We start from the raw sequence: 23,380 nt of genomic DNA, 5'->3' as shown, positions 1-23,380 counted from the left end.
GAGACAGGAAGTACCTTGCCCAGATTCTCAGCTGGAGAGTAGCATAGCCTGGATTTGAACCGAGGTGTATTTGACTACAATATCCATGTTCTTCCCAATATACTACTGGAATATCTCTAATTTTATTTAGAAAGTAAAGTGATTGTCAAAGGGCTAGTTAGGACCAGGACAAAATAACACAGACCTTCACATCTTATCTTGTTGGCTTCAACCCACCTAGACACTTTTCTTCTGATGGTGAAGATAATGCAGTGATCCACAGAATCAAACCTTTAATCACACTAACGCTTCAGAATACCCAGGGCATTCAATATTTAAATAAACTGACTGCTGTGATTAAAAGCAGACTGTCACAATCACCTTCTTTGTTTCAATGCTTGCTGCTAAAAGTTTTAATCAAATTGTTCTTTTTCCCTACTTTATTCTTATTAAAAATAGTATTCGTGTGTGTTTGTTAGTCATTCAGTCGTGTCTGACTCTTTGAGACCCTCAAGACTGTAGCCCACCAGGCTCCTCTGTCCATGGAATTCTCCAGGCAAGAATACTGGAGTGAGTATCTATTCTCTTCTCCAGGGATCTTAGCACAACTTTCATCTTCTCTGAATAACCAAAAACCTCACAGCATCTCAGGGCCACTCTTTTGAACATCAGTTCTTAACTTATGGCATATACTATGACACAGAATAACAATTAGTAGTTGGTTATCATGTCACTCACAGTTGGATCCTAAGGATCTAGCAAGAATTCCTCCCACTGGCCCCTTGCAGTCATCAGTCTCCCCACCTCCAGCCCTGATACTCAGTGTTGTGAGTAAAGGCCTCATTGTGCCCGAGACACACCAACAGCCGAAGTGCTCTCCCAGCCTCCATTCCTGATACCTCCAATCCACAGCACACACACCACATGAGAAAGATCTGTGCACATGAAAACCTTTACACGAATGCTCAAGCAGCTATATCTATAATAGTTCAAAACTGGAAGAAATCCAGATGTCTTTCAGTGGGTGAGTGGTTAAACAAAGTGCTGTACATCCATCCATACAATGGACTACCACCCGGCACTAAAAATGATTGAATTACTGATGTTCAACAACAATTGGGGTAGGTCATAGGGCATTATGAAATTTTCGTGATAAAAGCCAATTTCCAAAGGTCCATAATCCATGTATACAACATCCCTAAAATGAAAAATTACAGAGATATAGAACAGATTAGTGGTCGCGAGGGGTTATGGATGGTGGGGGGGAAGGAGGACAGTGTGGTTATAAAGGGGTAGTACAAGGGAGATCTTTGGGATGATGAAATAGTTCTGTATCTTGATGATGACGATGGTGGTTATATGAACCTCCATATGTGATAAAATGACATAGAACTACACAAACACTGTATCGACACTAACTGCCTGGCTCTGGTATTGCACGACAGCTATATAAACACACAGCCATCGGGGGCAACCGGGTGAAGGGGGCACAGGGCCTCTCTGTGCTATTTGTGCAACCTCTTAGGATTTGTACTTATTTCAAAATAGGAATTAAAGAGATTTGTTGAAAAGGATTTGTGATTATACTACTCTTATGTTTGAGTTCCTTCAATAGTGACCGATTCCTGAGAACAGCAGAGGCGTTCTGTAGGGCCTCTGGCTCACTCTCAAGCATTATCAAGCCCCCTGGGAGCAGCAGACTCCAGCTCCTGCACACCTTCAGGTCTCTCTGCCTGAAATGACTTCCCTCCCGCTTCTGTGTTTCTGGCCAACCTTCATCTTCCCAAGTCCAGGGCAAGCACCTGCTTTTCTGCAAGTCTTCCTCAGTAGGGCTTCCTTTCCAACCGTGACAGGCACTCCCCATTTTTTGAGCACCACAATCTGTATTCGTTTGCCTTGCAAGTCTATCTCCACTTCTACTCTGTGAGCTCCTCTATTTCTCAGTCCTCTACTAATTACACAGTGGGTGCCAGTAAATACTTGTTAAAGGAAAACTAAATGGGATGGTAAGTGCAAGGCAGCTCTGAAGTCAGAGGGCAGTGGGTCTGCCATTTATCTGGGTGAGTGAACTTGGGCAAGCACTTATACTCATCTGTAGAAGAGGGATAACTGCAGAATCAACCTCAGCGGACAGCTAGCACAGTACTCAGCACAGGCCAGAGTATTCACCTTAGCCGACCTTAGAACAGATCTTACCACACCCATTCTGCTTCTTCCAAATACCTGCATTCTGAATATGTGAACTCAACCCTGATGAGTGCAAAGGCTGATGACATGGTTAACGCTGGTGAGCACCTCCATGAAAGACACGACAGGAGGCAACGCACAGAATTTACTTTTCATTCTAGGCTGTGACACGTAGATGGTGTGTCATGAAATTTTTAGAAGTCATCCACTTTACAACATATAATAGTAGCTATGTTTCTGAGAGTTAAGAGTTAGAAAAACAGATTTGATTCCAGAATCGCAGCTGGGGGATTCACTACCTGGTTTGCATCCTTAAGCCTAGATATTCTGAAATCAAACTAGTAGCAGCATCAATTTAGATACACAATATTCAAACAGTGTAACAAATTACATTATTTACAATTCTGTAGAAATATATGTGCATGTATAAATATATATATTTTAAGGAAAAGGAGTTGTTTTACAGGCGATCATTATTATTCCTTCTCTCAGAATCATTGTAGGGAGTAGAGCTATGCTTTTTAAAAAACTTGTTCTAAATAAAATTTGTTTTTAAGCCAAATCCCCAGGTTTTTCCTATGCTGGCCTATGGAAAGACAGACTAATAGGTGATTTTCACACTGTTCATTCTCCTAATGCCAAATAATTCAGGTATGGAAATACTTTAAATAACAACCTCAAAACAGGCCAGAATTTATTTAATATAAAGAGAGTTAACATTAACACCTCGCTTTTGAAAAACTGAAAGTGTTAGTTGCTCAGTTGTTTCCAGGTTCCTGTGTCTTTGGGATTTTCCAGGCAGGAATACTGGAGTGGGTTGCCATTCCCTTCTCCGGGGGTTCTTCCTGACCCAGGGATTGAACCGGGATCTCCTGCACTGCAGGCAGATTCTTTACCGTCTGAGCCACAAGGGAGGTGAAAAAAAATCCACCTCATTTGTAATTCATATATCCTTAGAATCTATTTTTATTATTCCTGAAATGTTTTAGAGTATGTAGTCTTTGCTTAAGAAAGGTTCTTAGGTAAAATTAGCTAGGAGAAAGGGGGAGTAGAATATTTTATAAAATCCAAAAACAAAAAAAATGAACCAAGAAACCGAATGAAATTAAAGAAAATCAATTTGCTGAATTCCACTTTCAAATGTCTAGTAAATTTCCTTAGCTATAAGGAATTCCTATGCTAAAATTGAGACTACTATTGCTGATTATTTTTATATCTATTAATTTACACCCCAACATTTTCCAAAGAGGATTTGAGGCACCAGTTAAAAATATTTTAACTGGCAATCCAAAGGCCAATTTAAAATCTGAAAAGACCCACAGTGCTTTATAAAAAATGAATTCTTGCTGTGCAAAAGATACACAAACTTGTCCCATATGGCCTTTTAATGACTCAAAGGGTCCAGGCACTGAGTATCAACAGTAGCTAACATCATAGTGTGAGCCAATCAAGACTATTTGCCTCTAGAGGAAGCGCACACCCCACCTAAGAAGGCTCCCTGAATCCAACCAAACCTTGTCTAAATCCAACTACAAATTTTCAAGAAATAGAGAAACACAAGAAATGACATTGCAGAGGTACAATCAGTAAAATCCCATTAACAGAAATACTATCGCGTCAGCAAATAAACTACAAGGAAAAGAAAAACAGAAATAAAGAGGATCTACAGATTCAAAGACATTATCAACCAATCACAATATATGGTCCTTATCTGGATCTGTATTCCAAGGAAGAAACTATTAAAGAAACTATAAAATTTATGAGACAACTGGAAATTTGAGTGCTGGCTGGCTATTTGATATTACAGAATGACTAATTACTGCTTTTCCAAGTTTGAAAGAATTCTTATTTTTAAAATTTTTCAGATGTAAACTGAAAAATTTATGGGTGAAATGACACGATAGTTAGGATTTGCTTGAAAATAATAGTGCAGTGTGTGTTGGGGGTGTGTGAGAGCTGCAGGCATGAGGTCAGGGGGGAACCAGGTTGGCCAGTGGTTAGTGACTGCTGAAGCTGGATACTACTCTGTTTACTTTCCCACATGTTTGAGATCTCTCATAATAAAACAGTTACAACGAAGACTGTTGTTGAAACCAGGTCATACAATCACAGAAGGGCAAATACAAATTTAACAATTCTTAAGGAAAATTATGTAAAAATGTCACCTTCTTAACCAAGTATAACTAGATCAGAGACAGCTGTGCACGCACGTGTGTTAGTCACTTCAGGCATGTCCGACTCTTTGCGACCCTATGGACTGAAGCCTGCCAGGCTCCTCTGTCCATGGGATTCTTCAGGCGAGAATACTGGAGTGGGCTGCCATGCCCTCCTACTGCCAAATCAACAATGTTAAGGAAAAAATGTGGTTTTGTTTTACCTCATATATCATGAAATAAATTGGTTTACTCACTATTAATTGCGTCATCTGGCACTTTTCTCTATCCAGAAAATTAAGATATTTTATTTTAAATAGACAAATTGAGATGTACCCTCTAACATTTATTTAGGAAGGCCAAATAAACACATTTTAATCTGTCAACAAATTATTTAAAGTGGTGTCCTGAAAAGTTAAGTTCTCAGGAGTAGATTCTCCTCAAGAAACTCAGGAAAATTCCTCTTCAGAGATGACTGTGCCAAAATAGGATTGTTTTTAACCCTGTAGGATCCTTTTGAAGGGGAAAAAAAAGGGTTAAATGAAGGGAAACGATATCTAGATTGGATTTTATTCTTCCAGAACAAATTAAGAGCCAAAGAGACTACTCAGAGCTAAGGGACTCAGGAAAGAATGCTGATCTGCGGGAGACCTGGGTTCAAATTTCACTTTCCAGCTGCTTGCTACAAAACAGACTGCCGAAACTCTGGGAGGCTGTTTCCTCCTGTGTAGAAAGTGGAGGCTAGCAGGCTTCCTAGCTGCTATCACAGGGCTCCAGTGACAAAAGAGAGTTCCTGGACAATTAGGGACTAGCTCCCCTAGTTGTGTGCTACCTTTCTAGCTCACTGCAACTCTTCCCTCCTAAACAACCTGCCTTGAAGTCCGGAGTCCGACAATCCTGAAATAAAACTGAATGAGGTCTGCATTTTGCTTGGCTCACAGCACTGAAAACATTTTAAAATAAGCTACTGCCAACAATTAAAAATGAAGAGAGTACAGATACAAATCTCAAATTCTGACTTCTTTCTAAAAATTGCTGGGTAAGTGGCGTCTGGTTCTCCAGGGTCTCCACTACTCCAATCTCTCACATCCGGCCCCACAGGCTAATTTTTGACCCCAATATTGGGCTGAATATTGGAGAAGGGGATGACGGAGAATGAGATGGTTGGATGGCATCACCGACTTAATGAACATGAGTTTAAGCAAGCCCTGGGAGTTGGTGATGGACAAGGAAGCCTGGCGTGCTGCAGTCCATAGGGTCCCAAAGAGTCGCACGTGATTGAGCGACTGAACTCAACTGATTGGGCTGAAGTTCCTCCTTCACCCTGCCCTTGCCCACTTCTTGTCTTCCCCTGGACCTGACAAGTTTCTCATCACCATTCAAGTCAACTCCAGCACCAGCCAAGCACCACCGCCTCCTCCAAGTTTCCACAGCACAGCCCCTCTACAGCAAGCTGTCCGAGCACTGTCTGCATGTCTCCTTTCTCTGCTGGTCTCTTGGGCTCTCTGGAGGAAGGGACCCTGTTGCTACTGACTTTGTGTCCCCAGGGCCGAGCAGAAAGCTGACCTAGATAATGTAGAATTCAATGTGTCCTGAATGCGAGGAAGGAAGTTACAGCTAAAACATTATAAAAATGTCAGATTTTATATTACAGCTTGTTCTGATAGTTACCAAATAAAGGGGTCAAGGACATTAAAATGTTTCACAAAACTAAAGCAACCTACCATCTGCATGTAAGTTTCACAAGTTAGTCAGAAGTCACTAAATAAACAGAAAGCAGAGGCAACAGGCTGGCAGGGTCATTCATTCATTTACTCACTTAACTGATATTACTGAATACTTACTGTGTGCTTTCTAAGCACTGGGGATAAAGCAGTGGACAAATCAGACAACTACCTGTTTTCATAAAGCTATAATCCTAATGGGAGAAACAGAAAATAAACAGGCAAATCAATAGAATAGTTTCAAACCAGATACTGGGAAGAAAAGTAATGTAATGAGACAGAATGACTAAAGGAGGAGAAAGGGTGGTCAAGGAAAGCATTCTGTAAATTGAAACATGTGAGGAGAAGGACCAGAAGGAGTCAGCTGTGCAAAGATCCGGGAGGCAACTCCAATCACTGGATACATGTGCAAAGGTCCTGAGGTAAACAGAGCTGAGGGTTCAAGGCCAGTAAAATGGGTTGGTTAGGAGACCAGTGCTCCGGGTTGGGGGACTTGTCGGGGGTGAGCTGGTCAGGGCCCGCTCAGGCACTGCTGGGCACCGAGTATGCAATGACAAGGCACTTGGGGAGCACGAGGATGGGGGACTCTGGGCGGACTCTGCTACACTCAAACCAGCAAGGAGCGGTATCCCGCCCAATTTTCCACAAGTGTGCACCGGGCGGGCTCCTGCCCAGGGCCTTTCACACACATTCATGGAGCTTGACAACAACACTGTCCAAAACGGTAGACATTTCCCCCACTTTGCCTAGGGGAAAACAGAGGAACAGCAAGGATCAGTGCCTTCGCCAAGGTCGCAGGAATCAGATCCCAGGCTCTGAGCATCCGGGAGGAGGTATGCAGCTGGGTGCCAAACAATCGGGGCGGGGGAGGGGGCGCCCACAGACCCTACAGCAGGTCTGCCGGGGCCAGAGCGGGGAGCGAGCCAGCAGCTCTGGGGCGCGGACAGCCGGGCGTAAGGGGGTGACTGCGGCAGTCTGGAGGAAGAGGGGCTGCGGCCGGGGTCTCCAGCACCCCGCAGACCCCACAGAACCCGGTCTTCCCGCTCCGCACCACCCTGTCCTCGCGGAGCCTGGCCTCGCGGCCTTCCCGCCGCCCCTCCCCGGCGAGGCTCGGTCCCAGAGTCCCCGCTGGGCCTAACCCGCCCGCCGGGCTCACCTCGCCTCCCCGCCGCCGCGCCAGAGGGAGAGGGCAGGCGGGTGGACTGGCGGCGCAGCGCGCTAGCTGCTCGCGGCTCCGCTGCTCCGGGCTCGGCCGGCCGCCCCGCCCCGCTCTCCTCCGCTCCGCCCCGCCGCCGCCGTCGCCGCCGCCGCAAAGGGTGTGAGGGGCGCCGGGGCGCTTAAGACCCTTCCGGTCTGGATTGCTTCTCCTCCGCTGCAGCCGCCGCCGCGGCGCCCGGCCTGACCGACCCGCGCGCCGGCCAATCAGCGAGCGGAGAGCTGGGCGGGCGCGGCCAATCGCGCGCGCGCGGGGCTGGGGCTACTGCCGGGCGGCTCCGGAGGGGAGGCGGGCCGAGCCCGGCGCTGGTTGACCAGTTCTTCTGGGAGCGGCGCTCGGCGGCCGTGCTGCCGATCTCTTCGCGTCTTCTTGACGCAAGCCCGGCTCGGCGCTCTGACTGAGCTTTACAGGCGCCCTCGGTACGGCGGCCGAACACCGCGCTGGGAGGCGATGGAGAGGGGTACTGACGGGACCGAAAGCCGGGCCGCTGGGCTTGCAGGTGCAGACTGACAGTAGCGAGTCGGCCTGGAGGAAGGCCGAGAAGGTCCTTGAGGAGAGAGCCAGGGCGAGGGGAAGCCGGGGCCTTGGCGTCCAGGACTGGGAGGCGGAGGCGGCGAGGACGTGGAGACGAGAGGAATGGACCTTGGGTTCCTTTGCTCACTGTGAAGGAGTTTGAAGGTTGCTGCCAGAAGCCGAGGAGGGGCATGGGAGGAGATGGCCATATGTAGGCCCCGGCAGGTCAGTGACAGAGGGGAGAAGACTGGCTGGTGAGCCAGGAGCAGAGTTCAAGCCTCTTGAACAAAAATTGCCACCATCAAGGATTATGGAAAACTCAGGAGATCTGGCTGTCAGAGCTGTGGTTTTACAAAGGAGCATTCATTCCTGGGTCTTCTCAGAGGAGAATGGCAGAGTCAAATGGAGGGAAGGGAGTGCAATGCTGAGGGCCCATAGGACCTGTGATTTGTTGGCAGTGACCTTCTTCAGAGGCGTCTCCCTCAGCTAGCCTCTGGATCTGGTTCCAGCAGGTCTGAAGGTGTGAAATGATGGGAGAGTTGTTGTCAGATCCGTGTTTCTATAAGCAAAGCTAGAAGTGAGGCACGAAGGTTGGACCCATTGGGGAAAATCTCGGAGGTCAGTGGATGGGGTGAGGGGACTTTGGGGATGGAGGAACTTGTGAACTGTAAAGGAGAACAGTCCTCATAGGGTGGCCAGGGTAGGGGCCAAACTGGAGGGAAGGAGCAGGACCCTGCAAATGGGGAAGCTAAGGGGCACGGAGCAGAGTGGCAGAATTTGGGGAGGCTGGCAAGCCTGTGACCCAGGGCCAGGCTGGGGGTACCAGGACCTCAGAAGAGGGGTAGTGTAGAGGAAGGGATCCAGGTACAGAGTTCCCCTTAGGCCACCCTGATCTTGGCTACCAGAGCGAGTTTTCTAAAACTAAGTATGGCTCATCCCTGTTTGAAGTTGTAGTTCCTGAGTGTTGCCTACACTGATAAGGGCCCACCTGATAGGCTCCTGCCCACACCCAACCATACTGCTACCTGCTCTGGATGCACAACAGAAAACAGGGAGCAAAAATTGCCACCATCAAGGATTATGGGAAACTAATGAGGTCTGGCTGTCAGAACTGTTGGTTTACAAAGAAGCATTCCTCGGTGCCTCTCAGATTAGGAAGGAGCACCCGTTCTCAGATACACTGCAGTCCTGACTTTGCAGCAATCACCCCTTGCAAAGTGAGTTCCAAAAATCATTGTACACATATTCACTCCATCAGAGGACAGCATTTCATGTAGAGCTTTCTGAAAGGATCCTGCTTTCCGGCTTATGGCGTACAGTGAACCTTTATGGACACAGCCGAAGTGACAGGATAGGGGTCAGGGAGCTGGTCTGTACTTGGAAGAGTGTACAGAACTCCAGTGGGGGCTAACAAGTGAGAAGATCCTGCCACAAGTGTGTTGAGAACTGTAGGGATCGGGGAGAGGGGAATGTATGGGCATGACTGACAGCTGATCTAGCCTGCCAGGTGGGGAAGAGCAGTTGAGGAAGGCCTCCTGGACAAGAGGAAGCCCCAGCTGAAGATGGAAAGCCAGCAGGAATGTGCTGGGCCAGTGCTTCAGACAGACAGAGCGTTCAGACCCAGCGGTAAGACCTGCACGCTGTGTTCAGGGAACCACACATCACCTATTCTTGTTGGAGATGGAGAAGGGATACTGGAAAGTTATGAGGGCTTTGAGGTGGGTGGACTAGCACAGGTGACTGGAGGCCCATAGGCTGGCTTCAGCTCCCAGAATGCCTTGTTTAACCCTGAGAGTTTTTCTATATTTCTATGTTTTTTATTTGCCAACATTTAAAAATTGGGAGCTTTCACCTTGAAAACTCTCGGATTGTTGGTTTCACTGTCTGCCTAATAGTTAAAGCTCTGGCAACGTGAGGTTCATATTACCATAGTTTCAGCTGGAACTAAGTGGCAGCTGTCCCACTAGGTGAGGGCCCCTAGTTCACCACAGTCTTAACTCCCTATTACCCACACCTGCCTGCAACTTCACTCACCCCTTACCTACTGGGCCTTGGGGCATCACAGGGTGGAGACCTGGCTATAGAGGTAATGGGCAGCTCTTGTGGAGTATTAAGAAAGGAAGTGAGCAATGTGATGGGATGTTTGTTTTGGAAAGATCATTAAGGCACATGAAGTTTCAGGGATGAGGGACTTAAGATCACAAGACCAATTAAAGAGCTATTGCTACAGCCCTTGTAAGAGAAGATGACAGCTGGCCTGGGGCCAAGGCAGCAGGTGTCAAGAGGAAGGAACTGATTTTAAAACTGTTTCAAAACTTTAAGAAAATGCAAATTGATTTACAACCCACTATCAGTACACACCCCGCTACACACCCCAATAGGATGGCTGTATTAGAAAAGACAATAGCAAGTGTTGGCAATGATGTGGAACTCTCATACACTGCTGGTGGAAAAGCAAACTGGTTTATCCACTTTGGAAAACAGTTTGATAGTTTCTGATAACATTAAACATACACCTGTCATATTGCCCAGCAATGCCATCACTGGATATATACCCAAGAGAAATAAAAGCATGTTCACATGAAGAATATTCATAGCAGCTTTATTCAAAACAGTCAAAAACTAGGAACAACCCATGTGTCCATAATTCAGTGAATGGAAAGGAACTGTGGTATATCTGTGTAGTAGAATATTGCCTGACAGCTGGCCTGATGGCAAGTGCACAACAAGGAAAAGTATTAAAAACAGAAAGTGAAAGAAACCAAACATAAGACCACATGATTCCATATATATGACCTTCTGGGAAAAGCAAAGTCATATTAGTGGTTGCCAGAGGTCAAGGTAGAGGGCAGGGGGAGATAATTACCAGGAGCCACAAGTGAATTTTTTGGGATGATCACTTCAGCTCAGTTCAATTGCTCAGCTGTGTCCAGCTCTTTGTGACCCCATGGACTGCAGCACACCAGGCTTCCCTGTCCGTCACCAACTCCCAGAACCTGCTCAAACTCATGTCCATCGAGTCAGTGATGCGATCCAACCATCTCATCCTCTGTCATCTCCTTCTCCTCCTGCCCTCAATCTTTCCCAGCATTAGCATCTTTTCCAGTGAGTCAGTTCTTCGCATCAGGTGGCCAAAGTATTGGAGCTTCAGCCTCAGCATCAGTCCTTCCAATGAATATTCAGGACTGATTTCCTTTAGGATGGACTGGTTTGATCTCCTTGCAATCCACAGGACTCTCAAGTCTTCTTCAACACCAAGTTCAAAAGCATCAATTCTCCCACAGTCAGCTTTCCTTTGGGGTATTTCTGTTGGGTATACTCTATTTGTATCTTAATTATGGTGGCCCTCATATGACTATGACATGGGTTCAATCCCTAGTTGAGAAGATGCCCTGGAGAAGGGAATGGCAACCCACTCAGTAGTCTTGCCTGGAGAATCCCACGGACGGAGGAGCCTCATGGGCTACAGTCCACGGGGTTGCACAGAGTCAGACATGACTGAAGCAACTTAGCACACAGGCATATGACTGTATATGTATCAAAACTCAGAACTGTGCACCTCAGAAAAGATGACTTAGTGTGTGTAAATTATACAAAGCAAACTTAATGTAAAGGAAAAAAAACTTTAAGAGGTGGAATTGTTGGGTCTTGGAGATAGGCCATAGGGGTGAGTGAGGAGGAGTAGTCAGAGCGGGAAACCTGGCTTGGTTTTTGACTGGGGACTTCTGCCCTTGGCCTGCTCATGAGGAGGCTCTTTAGAATCTGTTTCTGGCTGCCCTTCCCTGCCCTGGATACTACAGACACTGCCCACTTCCCCATCCCATATGGGCCTCTTCGCCTGGGTTCTGGTCAGGCTCTCCACTTCAGTTATGGTCCTTTGGGCAAGGGATTAGCTTATCTGAACCTCGGTTCCATGTGGAGTGGGCTTTCAGCCTCCCCCTACATGGCCTGCTCTCCCTCCACTCCCCTAAGCCCTTCTCTGTCTTCTCCCCAGCCCTTACCAGGACCAGAGATGTGCCAGAGGGTTCAAATCAGTACTGTCTCAGTTGTGTTATAGAAAGCCATACTGCATTTAAACCAATGGGGACAATGTGGGGAGTTTCCTGCACGATAGCACCTGAGGGATTGCAGGGGTAAAGCTGGTCTCAGTACTACAGGCTTGAGAGCTAGGGTGAGGCCTTGGCAGCCAGAGGAAGGCTTTCTGTCCCATCGCATTCCTGTGTCAGCTTCCTTCTCCCCATGTCACCTTCTGCTCTCTCTGTCTCAAATCAAGTTTGAAAACCCCCCATAGGAGGACTGTGATAGCTTGCCCTTCAGGGCTCTCACTCCCATGCTGGTCAGTCAGTCTCACATGAGGACATGGAAAGAGAAAGGGTAGAAAACAGTTGGGAAAGGCAGAAGTCTGGATTTTACTCTCCAGTGATAAGAAACAGGGTGTCTGAGCCGGGGGCATAGCTGAAAGTATGGGAGCTGTATGAGAATGGGGAACCCATGGCCCCATGACTGAATGCAGTGATCCTCAGCCCTCCTTTTCTGGTGTTTTCCAGAGTACCAGTTGCTGGACCCTTGCCCAAAGGCAAGGGACTAGAAAACTTTTCTGCAAGTCTGACCAACGCTGAAGCCTAAAGGAAAGGCCTGACCCTCCATCTGCCCACAGGTCCCCTACCACATTGACCAGCGGTGAATCTCGGCATCAAAATAAGTGCCACTGTGTGCCTAGGACTGTTCAGCCTACCTTGAATCTGACTGAACAGTCCAAGGTCACATGGCAAAGAAAACTTAGACAAATCAAACAGAAAAACAGGCTATGTAGAGAAGGAAATTCTAACAGAAAAAAAAAAAAAAATCTTTGCAGGCTTCAGAGGATATGAAAAAATATTGCATCCTTGAAACAAGCTGCTAAGTCGCTTCAGTCGTGTCTGACTCGGTGCCACCCCATAGATGGCAGCCCACCATGCTCCCCCGTCCCCGGGATTCTCCAGGCAAGAACACTGGAGTGGGTTGCCATTTCCTTCTCCAATGCATGAAAGTGAAAAGTGAAAGTGAAGTTGCTCAGTCGTGTTGGACTCTTAGCAACCCCATGGACTGCAGCCTACCAGGCTCCTCCGCCCATGGGATTCTCCAGGCAAGAGTAGTGGAGTGGGGTGCCATTGCCTTTTCCGTGCCTTGAAACAAGAACCACCATTAAAAAAAATTCAGCACACAAAGTATGTCTTGTGCTCTCAGCTGAGATGGCTTAGAAGTGATGACATCCTAGGAGTAGCACACCCAGAGCCTAGGTCTGGTTTCTAATGCCATTCTCAAATAAAGGAAACCAGGGGTCCTTAGAGCAATGGCTGATTCTAGGGCAGGGGCTGGGAATATCCAAGATGAGCCTAGAGCAGGCTGTAGGCAATAAAGGAAGTGCTTCCGAAGCACATCCACAAACAAGGGGGCGTGCCACAGGAGCCAGCTGAAGGAGCTCCCAGTAGCCATCGCTGGAAAATTTGAACAACAAAATAAAAGTAACCTAGTTCTAGGTTGTGACTCAAAGAATAAAAATAAATATCCATGAGTTTCATAGTAATAGAAATAGATGATTTAACAACAAAAAAGTAGGGAAGAACAGACAAATCTGTACTGAAATCCAAATAATTTATATGGATACGTCCCTCCTATGGAAGTGAAGCCTACTTCCCTTACTCTTTAAGTGTGGGGGAGGCATTGTGGCTTCCTTCTAACGAGTTCAGTATGGAAAGTGGATTCCCCAGAAAGCCCTGGGGAATAGAGAATCTGACAAACATTGCCTCAGTCAGGTGACCATGTTTAACATAACACTGATAAGACATGTTGATAGTATGTACCCTTGATATGAAATGATGAGAATGGCATTTTACTTCTGAGGTCTTCGATGAGAATGGCATTTTACTTCTGAGGTCTTCCTCTCCAAAACACAGAGCACCAGTCTAACCATGAGGATAGCATCAGACAAATCCAAGTGTAAGACATTCTACAAAATACCCACCGATAGTCCTCAAAACTGTCAAAGTAATCACAAACAAGGGAAGTCTGAGAAACTCAGCCAAAAGGAGACATGTGATATCCCTGAATAGGAAAAGGGAATTAGAGACAAATTATGGACATATGAATAAATTATGGGCTTTAGTTAAACACATCAGAGCTAAAAAAAAAAAAAAAAGCTCTTGGAAATTAAATCATTTGGAAGAAATGAAAAATCTGGTAATAGGTTGGGAGAGAAAACTGAAGAAACCTCCCAATTAGTAGCACAAAAAGGGAAGATGAATAATAGAAAGAATAAGAAATTATAGGTCATTCTAGTAGCTTGACCTCTGTAGTCAAAGGCTCTACCCCTGAGATATATGCTTCAGCAGCTTCACCTCTGAATAACAGAAAGGCTAGAGAAGAAAAATGAAGTCTACAAAAAGTAACTCAAGAAAACAACCCGACCTGACAGTTATGAGTAACCAGACTGAAATCAACACTAAATGAAAAGAGATCCAAGGCACCTTGTTGTGATATCTGAGAACACAGGGAACAAAAAGAAGGAAATAAGGAGGTCACTGACAAAGGCATACCAGAGTGACTTTGGACTCCTCAGGTGCAATACTGAGAACACGATAAGGGATCACTGCCTTTATGATTCTGAAAGAAATATTTTTATCTGACATAGAATTCTATAATTAGCTAAACCTTTAATCAAGTATGAGTAATAAAGTCATTTCTAGACATGCTAGGCCTCAAAACATTTACGTCCCAGCATCTTTACTCAAGAAGGATGTGCTCCACCAGAACAAAGAAGGGAATTCAAAAGAAGACTATAAGAGACAGGAAGCACGAGAGATGAGTGATGAGGTGGGACTTCCTGGAGGAAGGTGAAAAGTGACCCCAGAGTGACAGCTCTGCCACTGATGGGGAGGGCAGCTGAACCACATGGACTGTCATCAGCAAGACCCCCATTTCCATCAGGTCCCCTTCTTTACTTGAGGACAGAATGCTCAGGAGAACTGTCCCAGATTCTCATCAGTACTTGACTTGACCATGTATAATGAGGGTCTCTCCTCCTAGGCTCTGCTGAGGACACATATCCCTCACAGAGGTTTTCTGCTTTTCCCCGAGAGCAGGAAGTAGACCATGGCGGGCTCAGGAATAGAAGACAGAGCAGCCCACTCTCACTGACCAGGCTTCTGCTGCATGTCCAGCACCTGGTTGACACCTCAGTCTTGCTAGGCACCCAACTGTGGAGAGCCCTGTTTCTCAAACTCACTCATGGTTTTGCTTGCAAGTTCCCCCAGAAAGGGCCTTGTCACCTCCTAGAGAAACAAGTCAGACCATAACCCAAGCCTGCTCTGCTCACCTCCTCTGGAGCCTCTGCCCAGTGTGGGCAGTGCTGCTCTCTCTCTGCATGGCTGGTGTGTGCTTGTCCTCTGATTTCAAGGCTAGGTAGTAGTTTTGTTTGAGTATTATTGTGTGAATGTGATAAACAGAACTATAGAGAAAAGCAAGGGATCGATTAGTATGGAAGTGAGGGTGGTCATCACCTCAGGAGTGAAGGATGAAATACATTTTTTCTGGTTGTTGTTCAGATAAAGATGTTCTGGCTAGTTTGTAGTCTCCTAACCTCAAAAGTTGTACTGGTCATTGTTTGGTCAGGAGGACAGAAACCAGAGCAGGCATTTCCAGCAGAATTTACACCCTTATTTATTTGTAAGAAGGGCAGAAGGAAGGTCTGAGAATGCCATCAGGGCCCCTGGGTTCCTGCAAGCTCTCAGAAGTGGGATGCTGGAGGAGCCCCAGGAAGCCTCTGTTGGTGGCCAGCACAGCATGGAGCACTGAGTGATGGGTGAGCTTTAGGGAGCACTGCCACAGTGGGTGTATTGGTGCTAAGGGCCACAATAGGACTCCCCATCTACTTCTGCCAGAGCAGAAATAAGTGATATGAATTTCCCAATGAATAATACAATTTCTAAACTTTCAAATCTCCCAGGAGTGCTTCTTGCTGGTGGAATTCAGCTGGAAACGTAGTTCCCAGGTTTCCAACCCCTGTTATTCAGGGGAGAGCCTAGAAGGGGGAGGAAAAGTCACTGGATAGCCCACAGGTAATCCAGAACTAAGGTCTGCTGGTACTCTAGAGCCCCACATGTCAGTTAGTGGCCGTGAAGACACCATTCGTGCAGTCTGGGATAGCACTTTCATAGGGAGCCAAGTTCCAACTCCAGAACTGGCTCTCTGGCTTTCTATCTTCCTGCCTGATTCTATTAATAAAATTGGTGACTTTATAGGATCATTGGGGAAAAAAGTACAAATCTGAGTTTCACCTCTGTGTGCTGTGTGCAGGCTCTGGGCAGCCATCTCAAGCAGCATCTCGTGGCCCAACCTCCTCCAACATCTGTTGAGTGGATTCTCATTCCAGAGTTCCAAACCTCCTGCATTTTGTTCCACCCTGTTAACACAGTCCTCATTTTCCTCCTAGAAGCACACAGGTCATGGGTATGGGGACAATGCCAGTGGCTACCAAGAAACAGGGGTGCCCCCATGAGTTACTGCTCAGTTTTTGAGGAGCCCTCAAAAAATATGTACACAAAAAGAACAAGATTAACAAAAATCACACACACACACACAATTTTACTGTTATTTATTGTCTTAAAATTGCATAGTACTTTGATTGTGCATGCTTTTAAACATAGGGCAAGGTAGCCCACTTGAAACTATTCTCTTGCATGGGATTTTTCAGGCTGTTTTTACTCTGGGCAGGAGCAGGGACCAAAATGCTGCCTGGGCTTAAAAAGAACCATGATGAGATGAGAGAGAAGTTGGAGAGTCAGAGAGATTAAGATGAGAAGACACTGTTGAAAGGAGCTGAGGTCTGATAGGACCTATGGAGGCATAGGAAGATGGTGGGAGGGCGCTTCCCCGAGGTCAGAGGACAGGACTCGGTAGCAGCCAAGAGAGGATGGGAAAGGAGAAAAGAGTCCAGAGGGGCAATGCCTGGCACTCAAATCTGAGATGTACATTCCCTGCCAGGGGACTGGGTGCACTGGGTAGCCTGAGGGCACCGTTGGCTACAGAAAGCCACATACTAGAAAAATAACTTAAAAGCTATACAACTGTCATTATAAATATTTTGTCTTTAGTGTTGGTTAAAAAAGGTTCACAGTTACTCTGAAGAGAGCTGTATCTCTATTGCACGGTATTGGAAGAGTCTGCTCAGATCCCCATGTGTAAACAATGATTCCCTTCTCCTCTGGCGACTTCAGGACACAGAGAAAACACTACCTGCTGTAAGCAAAGCACTTGGGTACAAGGCACATCAAAGCTGTCAAGCTCTATCGGGATCTACTGAGAACACGCCGGATGCCAGCTTTTCTTCCCACTTGGTTTCACTGGGACAGGTCTTGAAGGTGGTAGTGGTCTCCTCTAGCTTCTCATTCCACGGTTACAGACTTGGCCAGATTTCTGGGGAAGTCAACCTAAAATGACAGAAGGTAGCTGCTCAGACCCACAGGTCTCAGCAACACACTGCGTTGTAAAGCCAGCTCTCAAAGTACTTTACAATAGGAAGATGAATATTCCTGGGCACCTCCAACCATGAGCTCCTTGAGACCTGCATCTTGGAAGGGATTTCTTATTCTAGAAACAATTATGTTTATTCAGTAAATGTTAATGGTGTACCTGATATGTGTCATGCAGTGTTAACACTATTAAAAGGATATGATTCATGCTATTAAAAACAGCTAGCTCAATTTGTTGGAGAAGGCAACGGCAACCCACTCCAGTACTCTTGCATGGAAAATCCCATGGATGGAGGAGCCTGGTAGGCTGCAGTCCACGGGGTCGCTAAGAGTCGGACACGAGGAGCGACTTCACTTTCACTTTTCATTTTTATGCATTGGAGAAGGAAATGGCAACCCACTCCAGTGTTCTTGCCTGGAGAATCCCAGGGACGGGGGAGCCTGGTGGGCTGCCATCTATGGGGTTGCACAGAGCTGGACATGACTGAAGCAACTTAGCAGCAGCAGCAGCTCAATTTGTACTGTTAAAAATTCACTTTTCTTGGAAGTAGACACACTAAAATATTGGTTAAAGGTGGGGCTTGGGAAGGAAATGTGACTGAGGATGGTTGATAAAGGGGGCTTCAAGTTTATCTACAGGGTCTTATTTTGTTTACAGTAACATTAAAGAAGAGAAGAAACAAATATAACAAAATGCTAGCGATTGTTAATGATGGATGACGTATGTACCATTGGATGTTTGTTATATTGTTTTTGGTGTTGATATGTATTTTTTAAAGCTCCTCAAAACAAAATTGTAATAAAACTTCTATATGCACACACACTTTCTGGTGAGATCATAAATTGGTTCTTTTCTGGAACAGAAATTGAAATAGGAATCCCAAAATGTTGAATGATTTGCTAGACTGAGGATAAACCTTCTAATATGGGAGGAAGATATATATATATGCACAAAGATAATTCACTGCAATTGTTATTTATGCAGATATTCCAAAAGATTAGAAACAGTTTAAACAACAGAAGACTGGTTAAGTCATTGTTAAAATCTATGTTATAAGACTGTGGTGGAATATTGTGCAATGATCAAATGCTGCTTACAAGTTCAAGATCTGAGAACTTGTACTGTGTTGTATACACTTGTATTAAAAAGAAAGTTGTGAAATTTCATCCTTGATATTATCTCAAAAAATCTTTAAAAATTTACAGGCACAAGGAAAAGACCAAAATAAAATATTAAATTTTCTCATCAAATTGCCTCTGGGTGAGGAGCTTATGGTTTAATATGGTCTTTACACATCTTGCAGTTCCTGTCGTTGTTTTCAGGGGGTATAAGTTACTTTAAAAAATTATTTTGAATGAAAATATTTCCCTTATGAATATTTATACCCAGTAAGTATTTAAGAACCAAATGGAACTCTGGGATTATGTCTCTCCCCTTTGCTGGATGAGGTGCAATTTTTAGACATACGTCATATCCTCGGAGTACAGCCAGGTGGAAGGAGAGGAGCTGCAGTGGAATCACACTCAGGATGCCCTGCAGGCAGTCTACGGTGTGGGGCAGCTCGATCGTTTTATATGCAAACTTGGAGCTTTCAGTGTCGTCCTTGGAGCACAGTATAATCGGGCGACCCTAAGACAGAAAAATGTGATCACAAGATGCAGGTTATCTCTGAAAGGAGCAATCCGTCACACACAGCAGAGTTTCTAAGATCAACATATTGCAATAATAATATTGTGATCTTTTGTCTTTACTGGAGTTATGAGTCAGGTGATGTATCTGATTTGTGTAAAGGTCAAAGAATTTGGAGGCTTTTGTCAAAAAGGTTCCTATGCTTCCATGGTTGTGGTGGTGGGGCAGTCTCCTGCTGCATTAATTCAGCACCCGTTTATTGAGTGGCTTCAGTGTGCCTTGCAAAGAGCAGCAGTTCTTACCCCTTACTCAAGGGGCTCATAGTCAAGTGGTAGGAAAACAAAAATGTCAATAAGCAAACCAATAAATAGCAGTGAATTTCAGATAAATGTCACCAAGGCAGTAAAACCCAGTAACAAGATTGGGAGACAGTGGGAAGGTTCGAGAAGTTCTCTGAAAAGGAGGCATTTGTATTGAGACCTGAATGATGAGAGGCCAACGGCTTGAAGAAAGGTGGGAAGACTGTTCAGGGCAGAGGAAACAGCCTGTGTTTTCCAAAGTCTAGCAGATTACTGCAACTGGGGATGGGGGGCGTTTTCAGTAATGGAAACTCCTGAATTTGGATCCAGTTGGTCAGAAATGTGGGTGGGCTGGGAAGCTGAAAGACTGCAGTTGGTGGCTGACGTGAGGGTGGTCTTGTGGAGGACAGAGCCCTTCACCTGTGAAATCTAACTCTGGGTGGCCAATATCAGAACTGCCCCCAGGGATCTCCAACAGACCTCCTTTGGTCTCATGTCTCGGATCCAGGAACCCCCAGGTCATCTGGATCACTGGGCCTCATCTAGGAGTTTCTGTGGGCATGGCTGCAGGCTGGCCAGTCCCTTTCTGAATGTGTACCATGCACGAGGGACCCCTGAAGTATGTGCTCACACCTGCTCACCAGTAGGAACGAATACTCATTGCTGGTGCTGGCCAACAGTGGGTGAGGTGGGCATGAGTGTAAGAGAACAGGAGAGAAGTGACCCAGCCTGCCGGAGGGCCCTCACCTGGCGGGCTGTGACCTGCTGCAGGGCGTTCTGGCATTTGGCAAAGCAAGGATCCTTCATGATGACCATGATGACAGGCATCTGCTTATCAATCAGCGCCAGGGGGCCGTGCTTCAACTCTCCAGCCAGGATGCCTTCTGAGTGCATGTAGGTTATCTCTTTAATTTTCTGGGGAAACATGAGGCGGAATCAGTGTCATGCTACTAATGGGAGCAGATCATCCAGTGGGGAGAAAGGGAAGCCAGGGGAAGGATGATCCAGGGAGCAGAGAGCTGAGGCCCACAAGGCAGATGCACATACTGGAGTGGTCAGTGGTACTGAGGGTAGCCAGTGAGGCCAGGCCCAGGGAAGAGGGTTACCTGCTGCCTAGCGCATGCACAAAGCCCAGCACACAGCTTGTGTCCTCAGTCGAGCTCTGGGGCACAGCCACCCTGCCCCCACCATGATGGGCAAGTCAGTATCAGTCTAGCTTGTCCCCTTCCCTTTTGAGCCAGCCCCATGGTTTCCCTAACAGTCATAGTTTGTAATGATGGCATTGTATTCTACACCTTCATTTAATTATCTGATTAACCAATCCCTCAATTCTAGATGATTAATAACTTCTAAAGTGTTGCTCCAACTTAACTATCAAGCAAAATGACACACACTGGGGTGTTAATGGAGTTTTCCCCCTATGTTTAGAGAGATCCTTTTTTTTTTCAGTTACTATTAAACCCACGTCATTGAACTAGTGAGAGTGTCGAAGAAAACATTGCTCAACTCCCCTAGAACTACTTGGGTCAGGGAAACATTGTCAGAAGTGCGGCTCCGCTCTGGATGCTGCAGACGGCGGAAGTACTGTACCCAAGATACCACAGAGGGGCCACAGACTTGTGCCAGCAGCAGTGTAAAAGCTTCTTTCTTTCCTCCAGGACTAACTTGGAGACACAGTTGAATATGCATCTTTCACCAGCACACTCAGGAGCTGCAGCTGAGCACCCCACAAGAGACAGCAGAGGCATGGCTGTGGGGTACCAAGAGGGTGCCCCACCCGAGCATTAAGTCTATTGCTCCTGAGAAGCTGTGTACTTGGCCCCTCACAGGTGCCAGAATCTGCACTGGAAGGATGTGGGAGCTGAAGCTTCCTGCAGTCTGGCAACTCAGGGCTAGCACCGCACCCCAACGCCCTGCCTCCTATAATACTCTGTTTCCCACTGGTGGCGTCATTCTTCCAAATGGGGGTGGTGGGGGGTATAGGCAGTTGCTCCCACAGGGAGAGGAGGGGAGTCTAGCTGAGTTATAGATGCTGCCACACTTCTGACACTGTCTCCAATTTACCTTGCTTGATCATCTGATCCGTAAACAGCAAGTGGATAGTGAGTAAGGCAAGCTCTAGGCTCGGGTCTCTGTACATCTCCTTCCGCCCTCTTAGTAGCCCTGTGGTCCTGGTATTTTGCCCCTACTCCATCAGCTTTCTCTCAAGCCACATCTTTATTGCTGCAGTGGGCAAAACAGCCAGTCATTGATATAAAAAAACGCAGGGCTTTCTATGCTATCTCCTGCAGGATCTCACCTCACCTCAGCAGATTGAGGAGTAACAGGGGAAACTGTGTAGAGACTTTACCCTGCAGTTCTGGTGTGCCCAAATCCTCCCACACAGACTTCTTGTGGTAATAGAAAAAAGCAAATTTTTTTTTTTAAACTGAGTTTGAATTTTATGTTGATCACTTCTACTATGTAATCTTGAGCAAGGTGAATTTTTTGGAGGCTCAATTTCCTCCTGGGTCAAATGTGAACAATAACTGCCAGTCTCTCAGAAGATGCTCATGAGGTATGAATGGGCTATCCCAGATAGCGCCTGGTGCAGGCGAACACCCCAGGGCTCTCGGGAACCCAGCCCCTCTCTGCAGGAGACTAGGAGCCTGCATCTCCATGTCAGCAGGGCTGGAACACTGGGTCAGAGAGCGATGCCCTCCCAGCCCAACGCCCTTCCTCCTTCCTGTGGGTTTCCTGGGGTGTCTCCCGCACCTGCCCTCACTCAGGGGCCAGTGGAGGAGGGGGTTGGGCAGAGGGTGCTCACCAGGGCTCCTTCCAGGCATGTGGCATAGTTGTAGCCTCGCCCCATGACCAGAAGTGACCTTTGTGTGTAGAGCTCCAGGGCCAGGTCGTGGATCTTCTCATCCAGGGACAGCACCTCCTTGATCAGCTCTAAGTCAGGCACACAGCAGAGGGGGAGAGCCAGTCACACCAATTATAAAGCAAGATTCACAAAGAAAAGTCACGGTGTATAAGACAAGGCTTCCGAACTCACATCGGTTACACGCTTGTCTCCCTTGCATTAAAAAAAAATTAAATGCAGATTATGGGAAACAGCTTGTGTTATTGGCTAGGATTTTATTGTGATGGTGGTTCATATTTGTGCTCATATTTTCCTGAGCACAGAAGGTAAGCAGCGAAGTGTTATTTCTTGCTCCATTTTACAGGCAAGACAACAGAGGATCAGTGAGGCTAAACCTCCAGCTGGCCAGCCAGAGCTGACACTCCAGATTAACACCCCTCATCTGGCCATGTGCTGTGTCTGGAAAAAGCCTGTGTGAGATGGACCAGCACTTCTCAAACTCTTTGGTCTCAGGATTCCTTTATAATCTTAAAATTTATTGTGAATTTCTAAGAGCCTTTATTTTTGTGGGTTTTATCTATCAATATTTACCAGATTAGAAACTGAGAAAATTAGTTACTCACTCATTTATAAGTAACGATTTAAGCATGAAATTAAAACAAACAAACAAACAAACAGTGAGCAGAGTGGCACTGTTTTACATTTCTGTAAATCCTTAATGCCTGACTTTTTCATAGAAGACAGATTCTCTTATCTGTTTCCTCACTCAATCCATTGCAATATGTTTTTTGGTTTAAGAAAATCTGGCCTCACAAATTTGTAGTTGGAGAACGAGTATTTAAATAACTTTTTCAAATAATTGTGAATGTCTTTGATATTACAACAAACTTAAGAAGTGACAATCTCTTAAATGGGAGATCATATTAATAAAAATTTCCTACTTTGTCAACTTAAAATGTATTAGTCTATTGTGTACTTACTTAAATGGATCTTTTACATGTGCATAATTTTGCAACACTGCATTGGCCATTTGCAAAATATTGGTTCACTGGGTTATTCAAATCTTCCAAAAATGGACACATGCGTTACAAAATTTTTTTTTTTTTTAAATAAGACTTGTTAAAATCACAGTGGGCGTATCAGAGATGTTTTTGAGTATTGGGAGGCCATCACACTCGAGCTGACAGCTACAAGTTTTCCAGATACTGTTTTGGTTGAAAGCTCAAAGGTTATCATCGGCAATGGATACTATCATCAGCTTTTCTCGAAGTTTGGGGCTAACTCGGTTCACTTTTGAGAAAATGTCTGCCAAGTACCAACTCAGC

The 23,380-nt window shown here is 45.9% G+C and overlaps 2 protein-coding genes and 1 long non-coding RNA gene across 7 annotated transcripts in view; 1 reads left to right on the top strand and 2 right to left on the bottom strand.

Annotated features, from left to right (window-relative positions):
- The window catches only part of MAPK9 (mitogen-activated protein kinase 9), a 68,134-nt gene extending 60,682 nt beyond the window's left edge, over nucleotides 1-7,452 (bottom strand). For all 5 annotated transcript variants that reach the window (XM_005208371.5, XM_005208375.5, XM_005208370.5 and 2 more), the window contains exon 1: nucleotides 7,200-7,452. The gene's annotated coding sequence lies outside the window, so the exon portion shown is untranslated. The remainder of the gene's footprint in view (nucleotides 1-7,199) is intronic.
- LOC132345664 (uncharacterized) lies at nucleotides 7,445-16,861 on the top strand. The gene is made up of 2 exons (XR_009495127.1): nucleotides 7,445-9,398; nucleotides 12,320-16,861. It is a non-coding gene; the product is annotated as an uncharacterized lncRNA (long non-coding RNA).
- Nucleotides 16,390-23,380, bottom strand: part of GFPT2 (glutamine-fructose-6-phosphate transaminase 2) — a 45,400-nt gene continuing 38,409 nt past the window's right edge. The window contains 4 exon segments of the mRNA NM_001076883.1: nucleotides 16,390-17,239; nucleotides 18,750-18,911; nucleotides 19,958-20,125; nucleotides 22,017-22,144. Coding sequence (NP_001070351.1) covers nucleotides 17,195-17,239; nucleotides 18,750-18,911; nucleotides 19,958-20,125; nucleotides 22,017-22,144 — 503 coding nt within the window. The 3' untranslated portion in view covers nucleotides 16,390-17,194.

This window comes from Bos taurus, chromosome 7 (assembly GCF_002263795.3).
Source record: "Bos taurus isolate L1 Dominette 01449 registration number 42190680 breed Hereford chromosome 7, ARS-UCD2.0, whole genome shotgun sequence".
Lineage (NCBI taxonomy): Eukaryota > Metazoa > Chordata > Mammalia > Artiodactyla > Bovidae > Bos > Bos taurus.
The sequence above is the reverse complement of the archived record's forward strand: the minus strand, read 5'-3'. Positions and strand labels throughout refer to the sequence as shown.